The sequence below is a fragment of the Nicotiana attenuata genome, unplaced genomic scaffold (genome assembly GCF_001879085.1).
Source record: "Nicotiana attenuata strain UT unplaced genomic scaffold, NIATTr2, whole genome shotgun sequence".
Taxonomy (NCBI): domain Eukaryota; kingdom Viridiplantae; phylum Streptophyta; class Magnoliopsida; order Solanales; family Solanaceae; genus Nicotiana; species Nicotiana attenuata.
In genome coordinates this window covers 44486-54249 of record NW_017674739.1, presented here as the reverse complement: position 1 = coordinate 54249, position 9764 = coordinate 44486, and the positions used below count along the sequence as shown (strand labels likewise).

General features: G+C 37.1%; 2 protein-coding genes across 3 annotated transcripts; one reads left to right on the top strand and one right to left on the bottom strand.

Moving 5' to 3' along the window:
- Positions 1-1404: 1404 nt before the first annotated feature.
- LOC109219198 (uncharacterized protein At4g04775-like) lies at positions 1405-2031 on the bottom strand. Its single transcript, XM_019383636.1, has 3 exons — positions 1912-2031; positions 1633-1815; positions 1405-1410 (listed from the first exon to the last, which is right to left on the bottom strand). The coding sequence occupies exons 1-3, from the start codon at positions 2029-2031 to the stop codon at positions 1405-1407; spliced, it is 309 nt and encodes a 102-aa protein (XP_019239181.1).
- A 966-nt stretch (positions 2032-2997) lies between these two features.
- On the top strand, positions 2998-9008 carry LOC109219199 (probable apyrase 6). 2 transcript variants are annotated; one of them, XM_019383638.1, is made up of 9 exons: positions 2998-3903; positions 5024-5136; positions 5489-5596; positions 6309-6363; positions 7042-7224; positions 7350-7447; positions 7592-7788; positions 8201-8319; positions 8490-9008. In XM_019383638.1, exons 1-9 carry the CDS (start codon positions 3309-3311, stop codon positions 8642-8644), a joined length of 1623 nt encoding a protein of 540 aa, XP_019239183.1. In that variant the 5' UTR covers positions 2998-3308; the 3' UTR covers positions 8645-9008. The 2 variants fall into 2 exon arrangements, with proteins under 2 accessions (XP_019239183.1, XP_019239182.1); XM_019383637.1 differs by having other exon boundaries at positions 8201-9008.
- The last annotated feature ends 756 nt before the right edge of the window (positions 9009-9764 follow it).

Sequence of the window (9764 nt, the reverse complement as noted above, 5' to 3'; positions counted from 1 at the left end):
GGCACGATTGACATGATTGGGGAAATATGTTATAACCGTTGCTCAATACTACCCACTCTACACCTCTCGGTAGAAAGAGTGGTTTTGCCCAATTGACTCTCTCGAGACCAATTGGATATGCATATTTGCCCAAGCAACTAGGGTTCAAGTCGGGTAATTACTCTCTCGAGGTTTAACCCTTTAATTGGGACTATCAAATCTCTTGAGTCCATCCCAATTCTTTGTTGAGTCAATTTTGGAGACTTAGGCTCTCTTTCTCAAGAAGAGCCCAAGTCAACTTAGCACAAACTAGTGTTTGCAACCACTAATTCATAAATTAAACCATAAAATTGACCCAAATAACAAACACCCATAGTCAATCTAACCTTAAATCACAACACCCATCAATTACTCACACTATGGTTGAGCCAGAACCCTAGCTAATGGGTCTAGCTACTCATGCTTGAAGATAAAATCAGAGAAATAGATGAAGAGAAAGACATATTAATTAATTACTAAAGTAAATACAAAGTTTCAATGATTAAAACTACGTAAAGGTGCCAAAAATGGCTAAGAAATGTCTTCTCACGAGCGCAGCTACAGTATTCTAATATCTGATAACAGCTGATACCCTAAAAATAAAAAAATATTCTATTTATACTAAGCTGGAAAAACTAGACAAAAATGCCCCTGCGGGGTCAGTGCGGACCGCACAAAATGGTGTGCGGCCGCACTAGGCTCTTGACTCTGAAAAATCAACTCTCTGAACCCAGGCTCCGCGGACTGCACAGAATGGACTGCGGCCGCGGAGGCATCTAGCGCGGTCCGCACAAACACGACCGCGGACCGCACAGGCTTGAACCTTGGCACTTGACATCTCTCTGAAGTTTGCTTACGCGGACCGCATAAAATGGTAGTGCGGCCGCGGTGTCTTCAGTGCGGACCGCACAATATCTACTGCGGCCGCACTTCTTTGATGCCTTAAAATCCAGGTCTCTGAATCTCCCTAGTGCGGACCGCACAAAGTGTTGTGCGGCCGCACTAGGCCTGTTTGTCCTGAGTTGTCTTGTCTTTGGTACTTGTGCAGGTTTCACTCCTTTTGAGCCGATCTTCGGTATCTCGTCACTTTGTTGATCAAACCTGCAATCAAGCACAACTTATGAGCCTTTTGAGACTATTTTGTAAGAATTTATAATCAAAGCGTAAGCAAGAAGGAGCATGAAACGCGTCAAAATCCCTAGTTATCAATGGGCAATTTTGCGTTAATATTGAATTTGCAGTTTGCAGTTTTGTGTTCACTATGTTCACTGGGCAGTTTTGTGTTAATATTGAACAACCAACTAATATGTAGCATCTTAAACTTCAAGTTAACATCAAGACCAACTTAAAAGTGGAAATTAAACAGGGAGTAACTTAAACTTAAACTTAAATCTACAGGAGAACCAACAAAAGCAAGCAATTAACATTAGAACTTAAACATTAACTTAAAACATCAATGTTACAAGACTTGAAGTAGTCTAATCAAATTCCAACAATCAATTCATTACTCTAGCGGGCTACAATTACAACAAAAAGGGTACATAAAATAATAGTGAAAATCTTCATCTTGAGGATTTTCTCTTCAAATTTAGTCACTTGAACATGGTTTCTTGCCTTCACAGCGATCAATTTCTCCTTCAATTTATCCCTTTCAGTGTTAACATTGTCCAACGACGACTTCAAATTACTGATTTTAACATTTGCCGCATCCAACTGAGACCTTAAATTATTGATTACAACAAGCGCTCTATCGGGGATAGGATCATCTGACCATTCCCAATAACCACATGAAGCATCCTATAACATCAAAATACAATTCAAAAAAATAAGGGAAACAATTCGTTAAACTATAAAAAATTTCAAACATGACAAAATTTAATAATAATCACTTACTTGTGGTTTTGGACACTTGTAGAATCTCCGTCCAGGGTTAAAAAGAGTAGTCGAAGTGAAGTGGTTAGCAAATTCCCCACAGTGGCACTTCCTTTTGGATGAATAACTATTTTCCGACATGCCAAACCACCTTTTTGGACAATATTTACAGCGTGGTTTGGATCAAATAACTGATAATGAAAGAAATTGGAGTAGCCCTCTACTAAGAGTAAGTTTTCTTGAAGAACCCTAGCTTTTGTTCTTGAATGAGGACCGATCTGTTTTGGGGGTGTTCTTTAAGTGATTTACGGGTGGGTGGGTCGGATAAAATGAACCGGGTCTTGGATTAATTAAAAAATAGGGGTGGGTTTAAATCGTCCAATCAAAGATTGCCAAGTGGATATTTTAATTTTAAATGGGAGAATAGACGGCGGAGGGACATTTTAATTTCGGGCATAAACGGTAAGGACTTTTTTAATTAAATAGTATAACGGGGGCCATATATAACTTATTTTAGATAGTAAAAGGATATTTTTGGCCATTTTCCGTAAATTCAATTACCCAGTCACCACTAGGGTTCCCGATCGAAAACCCCACATTAGACTATATAAGGCAAAAAATCAAACTATTTGTTGTATATAAATTGTCAATCACCTAGACACAAGGGAATTTGTGGTATGAAATAAGACGTATGTGATTAGAAATCATTCCATTAAGCTCCAGTTTGGTTACCAATTTCTTCTACTTTTTAAAATAAAAATTATTTGGTTATAAAAAGTGACCAGTTTTTGGACAGTTTTGAAAATTTCATTTTCAAGTTTCAAAAAGTGGTACTAGTTTTTTAATTTTTTTTAAGTTTTCTACTCACAAAACTTCAACTTCTTTTTAAGGAAATGCATGTGCAAACACAATTTCAACTTTCAAAAATTATTTTTTATTTCATCATCAAAAACTTTCTTTTTTCAAGGTTAAGCTAAATCTATATTCAAATACTAGCTAAGGATAAAGTAAAATTTTTATAGGTAAATTATTTTTAAATATATAAAATTGTTATTGATTGTGAAAAAGGATATTTTTTGGAAAAAAAATATTGTGGAAAGTAAAATATAGTTATTGACGAGAAGTCAATTTAATTTCACCCAAAAGAATAAGGAACAAAAAAAGTCAATTCAATTCACTTCCTTTCCAATTTCCTTCTCTACATCCTCCCATCTTCTGAAACAAGCTTGAGGTCTATCAACCGGAACCGATTGAACCGGCAACGGTTCACGAATCTAAGTAACAGAAAACCGCTCGCCGGAGAAGAGAGGGCTTTTCCGATTTCTCCCTCTCAATCTCCGATAAAACCCCCCTAGAAATCTCATACCAAAATCATATGCAGATTGCTATTCATATGGTTCAAATCTTCCCAATTTTTGATGCGCCGATCCAATGCCCGCAAAAAAATAAAGACTACTAACGGAAGTCAAACAATGGAATCGGTCAAATTCCAAGCCCGACCCGGCAGATCTTCGCATCGGAGCCCTAATCGAAACAATTCCAAATCAAACCTCATTTATTACACTTCAATAGCATTCGTTATCGCTTTCGTCTGTTACGTTTTTGTGTTTTCGAGTAAAATTAGGTTTTCTGTGAAGAAAAAATACGGGATCGTTATTGATGGGGGAAGTACGGGTACGAGGATACATGTGTTTGAGTACGAGGTTAGGGATGGGGCGGGACCAGTGTTTGATTTTGGGGAAAAGGGTTTGGTTTCGATGAGGGTGAATCCGGGATTATCAGCTTATGCTGAGGAACCGGAGATGGCGAGTGAATCAGTGGCGGAGTTAGTGGAGTTTGGGAAGAAAAGTGTGCCGAAGGAATATTGGAGTGAAACGGAGATTAGGTTGATGGCTACTGCTGGAATGAGGTTGTTGGATTTGGATGTACAGGAGAAGATTCTAGAAGTGTGTCGAAAGGTATTGAGGGATTCAGGTTTTAAGTTTATGAATGATTGGGCTTCTGTTATTTCAGGTAATCCAGGAAAGGAATGTGTTTGCAATGCAGCCTATTTGCATTTTTATGACCAAGTTAAAACAAAATTGCTGTTTTTATATTACTGTAGACAGTCCTAACGGGTTTCTATGGTTATATAATTCTGCCTATTTGAGTTTGTAAAGCATAGCACAGATAAAAGAGTAAGCTTGTGGTAGGTAGCAGGAAAGGATGAAAAAGCTTAACTACCTCATCAATTTGAAAGTTTGTTGTTTATAAGTTACAGTTGACAGTTTTAATGGGGTTTTCTGCACGAGCTTTGACATGTTAAGTTTTATCATTGTGATGTAGTTATATAACTCTGTCTGTATGAGTTTGTAAAGCATAGCAAGGATCAAAGAGGAATCTTGTGGTAGGTCGAAGGCTAGGGTAAAAACTTTTAACTCCTAATTTAGAAAAAAAGGTTTAATGATTATAAGTCTTTCCAGTGCTGAATTAGAGCGGAATGGATATGGAGGATTCATTTAGTTGGCCCCATCAGGTTTAGAATTTAAACTACTTTTTGATGGATATGATGCAATAATACAAGTCTGTTTGTTCTGAAATAATAACTATAGCTTCAAATCTTTGGACTCTGAAGCAAGATGGTAGTATTTTAAGTTAAAAAGAATTTCGTGTGACATGATACAGTTTCATGTTGTTCTGGTATTCGGCGTCTGATTTTGAGCTGATTTAAGTTGCCATGCACTACCCATTTTCGTTATTAATATTTTTGATCTTCGCAATTGCTATTTGCCCAATTAGACTTCGTTACTTGCTCATTCCTAAATTACGTGGGAGAATTAGAAAATATATTTTCAATGTGTTCAAATGATAGTTGGAGTTTGTGAATTCTTAAAGGTAATTGCAAGGTACTGCGGAATATTTATAGTTCATTTTTTTCTGAATCCTTGGAGGTGGGAAACCTCTCTGCTTAGGTTCGAGGGAAATGATAGAATCTTCTCGTCTTGTCAGATTTACTTTTTCCATAACGTATATATTGACACATTAGTTTCTTATACCTGTGAACCTCTGTTGGAAGCTATGCAGACACTTTATTATGGAGTACAATCTTTGCTTCATGATAGCAAAAGTAAAATCATATTTTTGTTGATTGTAGGATCTGATGAGGGTTTGTATGCCTGGGTTATTGCTAATTATGCCCTTGGTACTCTTGGTAGTGATCCTCTGCAAACAACTGGGATAATTGAACTTGGTGGTGCATCTGCGCAGGTTGATCTCATCATTTTGAAAAATTTCAATTTATCACCATATTGGGGATGTTTCGGCTTATTCTATTCCAGGCACTCTTGTTATCTAAAATGGATGCGGACATTATTACAGTTTTCTGTTTCAAGAGCCAAAAATAATGTTCGGACCTGTCATTTTCTTTTAAAAGGAGTGTCAGTAATTGCATTCAAGCTCACAGAAAATTTAATTGCACAATGAATAGGCTATCTTCGTTTTTTTTTTTTTTTTTTTTTTTTTTGCATCTGAAATTGTTTTTATCAGTTTGCATGATGTAACTCCAGGATAATATGAGAGCATGAAAGTTACTATAACTTTTGTTGTATGATATATTCAGGTGACTTTTGTTTCTGACGAGCCTATGCCCCAAGAGTATTCTCGGACAATTAAATTCAGAAACTTTACCTACAAGATCTACAGTCATAGCTTGCTTCAATTTGGTCAGGTAACTTTCTTTCCTCTAGTTGTTTATCATGAACACTACGAGATTTTCCTTGATTATCTTATTCTCTAAACCTAAGTGTCATTGGTGATTACATGATCAGATAAGCGACTGTATTCTGAACTGCATGCTAAATGTTGTAAAATTGGTAGCTGATGATTCAACGTTATTAGGAACACTTCTGCTCCCTGGACTTGATTATTGTTTTCAAAGTAGATAACCAATGTCGCTCCTTGGGCTTTTGATCTAGTGGTAAGAGTGCAGAGCGTGATGTGTGGCTTAAGGTGCACGTCATGAATTTGAACCCTGCCACACAGCCACAGACAAATCCTAGAGAAAATCCTGGGTTTTAAATAGAGAGGGCTAGGGCGGCTGGCCCATTATCCACTGAGTTTCCAACCATGTGCCAGCTAGCCCTAAACATTTCCCAGTTATGGAAAAAAAGAACAAAAAAGTAGATAACCAAGATTTCGCTGCAGAATTAGTCAGCATTAGAAACCAAGCAATCTTTAATAACAATGTGAATCTGATCTTCTCCTCGTCTAGAGTCTTAATTAGCACTTATATGCATTAAAAGCAACATTTTGAAATTGTATTGCAGAGGACTTTCAGTAGTCTGACCCGGTATTCGTTGTCCATCATGCTCTATTTTAATATCTATGAAACATAGATATATCATATATGTTAAGGTTTCATTGCTCGTGATGTTTTGCAGAACGTTGCATTTGACTTACTCCTGGAGTCCCTTGTCGCGAGGGGCCAAGATCAAGGTAATGTTGGAATCTCTTTTCGTTTAATCTTATGTGAACTTCAAGTACTTCATGGTGTGACGTTAATTGATTCTTGTTACAGCATATACATGTTTCTAACTCCCATGAGATGAATATATAGATATTTGCTTTAAAAGTTGGAGCTTTGGATAGCTGTTCTTTTGATTTCTCTTGCAACCTTATAATCTTTACTATGCAGGAGTTCTTTTTTTTTTTTAGGGGGGGGGGGGGGGGGGTTGTTGCATTATGTTTGGCTTTTATAGTAAATAAATTAGTGAAATTTGCTGTACGCTTGAGCTTTTCACTTCTCTAAACGCCCAAATTTGTGGATAACTGAAAATGTGCTGTTTCCTCATTGATTTCAAAGCCCACCCCCACAGCATCCTCACAACCAGGAACATATAATAAAAGGGAAGAAAGGAAGTGGAAAAATAAAGCAAATGCCTTTTTTCTATTTAGTTTTTTCATCATTGTAAAGTGATTTTTTATGTTGTCCAGTGACATTTTTGAGGAATGCTGTGGTTGTGGCATGGCTTTAGTTAATATCCTGCTTTTCACGAGGACTGATGCATAAGTTTTCATGTTTTTTCTTTTGCTTAAGTAACGCATCTCTTCTCATATGGTTCTGCAAGTAAAAATTTATATTTGCAAGTTTGTTTTATGTTTTCATCAATGCAGCTGCTCAAAGTGTTAAGCTGATGGATCCTTGTTCTCCTAGAGGATATACACACAACCTAAGGTCAGTGAAGCTCTCCCCCAGTAGTTTCGCGGATAAGAATAGGTTCCTATCTGCTCTGTATCCCAGCGGCAACTTCTCAGAGTGCAGGTCTGCATCATTATCACTGTTGCAGAAAGGCAAAGGTTTGCTTTTATTTTTACCTGTAATAGAACAAAGATGCAATGTTAATTTTGTACTTAATTTTTTATCAGGCATTTTCCTTTCATTTGAAACCATTTAATGAAGCTCTTCTTCTTGCATAATGCAGAGAGTTGCCCTTATAAAAGCTGCTACATTGGGTCAACATTTATGCCAAAGCTCCAGGGGAAGTTTTTGGCTACAGAAAATTTTTTCCACACTTCTAAGGTGCACATTCATCTTGTAACTGTACCAATGTGCTGATAGAAGTCAGCATTTTGTTGTGTTATTTGTGGGTAATATCTTGCTTTTGATGTGCTAAAGAATGGCTTTTTTTGTTTGTAATTTTTCCTCCCAAACCTTTCTGAACAGTTTTTTGGTTTGCCCCCAAAAGCTTTTCTTTCTGATCTTATGGCTGCTGGGAAAAGTTTTTGTGAAGAGGACTGGTCAAGGTTGAAAAGCAAGTACCACTCTCTTCAAGAGGAGGATTTGCATCGTTATTGCTTCTCTTCAGCGTATATATTGGCACTACTTCATGATAGTCTTGGAATTGGTTTGGATGATGATAGGTACTTACTAACGTCTGATTTCCTCTTCAATACTTGCTGCTGTTTGCTTGACTTAAAAAGAAAGAGAAAACTGTGCTGTCTGCCTTTCACATGTTATAGCTTTCCAAGTTTAAAAATGGTGTCATGGTAAAGTATCTTATCTACCCTTACCCACTTCTTCCCGAGGCTCGTCTCTCCTTTGAATCTTTCACGAAGGGAGTAGTTAAAATCTACTGAAAAACCATAGATGAGAAGAGAAAATTTGGAGTCAACAGAAATGAAGGTAATAAAGAAGAAAATAAAAAGGAACTGAATTGTATCAGTAAAGCATAAAATTAATACAGTTTACTTCCAATTAATCTTTTCCTAAGAAAAGCATATAGTTAGTGGAATATTTGACTATCCCACTTAATTCATGTATGCGTTTGAGCAGGATTGGATATGCTAATCAAGTTGAAAATATTCCACTTGATTGGGCATTGGGAGCATTCATCTTGCAGAGCACGGCTGAGTTGGACAAAGAGCATTCCGGCTGGTTTGCAAATATGTTCAGTGAGGACTCTCTTATTTTGCTTCTCTTCTTTGCCTTTTTCATTTTGGTGATGTTCACAGCATGGTATGTGTCAAAGTGGAGAAAGCCACAATTGAAGACTGTGTATGATCTAGAGAAAGGAAAGTACATAGTCACACGTGTTGGAAGATGTTCATAGATTGTTTTATAGGATGGGAAGCCATTTTCCTGCATCTGTGGATAAGGCGAAAGGACCAAAGTGGATCAGCTGCCTCTGCCAAGAATCTCTGTACACTTTGCTGCTTGGTACCCCAAGTAAAAGATGCCATTCTTCATCGAAGTGAGATCAATTGTATGGACTGCTGAAATGAGGTTGACAACCCAACTCAAGTAGTCCGTCTCTATTTATGGTCATGAACAGTTATACCAGGAAACCTTCCATTGAAAATATTATTAGATGGTGTGAGGAAGCAGAGACTAGAATGTAGAAGAGCTGGTCTCTTTTGGTAGCAAGGATATTGTACCATTTACACAATAGTCATAATACACGATTCCTTTACCAAGTTGTTCTCTTTGAATTGCCTGTATTACCCGGGGGTGGGGTAGAATTGAAGTCTCTCTTGGGTGGTAAATGATTCAAAACTGTAATTCGACAAAATGGAGCCCGGGTCCATTGAGATAAAATTGTAGTTGTTTTGTGGTAATTGCGAGCTTAATTTGGCATGTTAACGTAAACTGTGGTAGCTGATATTTATTCTTTTTTAGGGGAACTGTTACTTAAAAACATAGAGTGCTCGCGAAATATCTTCTCTCAATTCTTGGCAAAGGAAAGCCACATGACTTACCGAACAAGGTTGCGATAACTAGAGGAAGAGAACTGAAATTCAGGATGCTAATTCCTAAATAGCATCCCTTTAAATAAAGTGGATGTTAATTCCTAAATAGCAGTCCTTTAAATAAAGTGGCTACCTTGTGTCATTTCTACGGAAGAGAAGGTTTATTGAATGCTTTCGGGCATTAGGCCTTTCTTGTGCTTCTTTCCTCGACGAAGGCATATACACATTCGATAGTATTAAGGAAATTTTATCTCTTTTAGCAAAGGTTGACACCTTATTTATTATAAATAAATATCCGTTTAAAAAATTATTTCCTATAGCTACCTTTTAATTTTTATAAAAATATGTATTTATGACCACTTTTTACCTTTAAGCCATTAAATACGATGTGTATTATTTTTCTCTCTCATTCTTTCTAAACCTCTCTCTCCACGATCTCTCTCTCCAATTTCTCTACGTCACAGCGGTATTCTCTTCCCTATTCTCTCTATCAACGGTTCTCCAATGATTCATCTCCATTGTCAAAAGAACCTGAATTTTCGACAGCTCGTCTCTTCGATTGAGAATCTACTGCTTCTTTTTCAGTTGTTAGCCTCGTAGATTCCTTCTTCGTTGACAAAACAGGTTCCGACTCTTCAAAATCACTATCA

Excerpts from the sequence above, each read along its gene's own strand:
- LOC109219198 (XM_019383636.1), bottom strand. The coding sequence starts at position 2,031 with ATGTCGGAAAATAGTTATTCATCCAAAAGGAAGTGCCACTGTGGGGAA. Across the intron at positions 1,816-1,911 it reads ACAAGTGTCCAAAACCACAA|GATGCTTCATGTGGTTATTG; the intron begins GTAAGTGATTAT and ends TTGATGTTATAG.
- LOC109219199 (XM_019383637.1), top strand. The coding sequence starts at position 3,309 with ATGCGCCGATCCAATGCCCGCAAAAAAATAAAGACTACTAACGGAAGT. Across the intron at positions 6,364-7,041 it reads CGCGAGGGGCCAAGATCAAG|CTGCTCAAAGTGTTAAGCTG; the intron begins GTAATGTTGGAA and ends TCATCAATGCAG. Across the intron at positions 7,789-8,200 it reads ATTGGTTTGGATGATGATAG|GATTGGATATGCTAATCAAG; the intron begins GTACTTACTAAC and ends GCGTTTGAGCAG.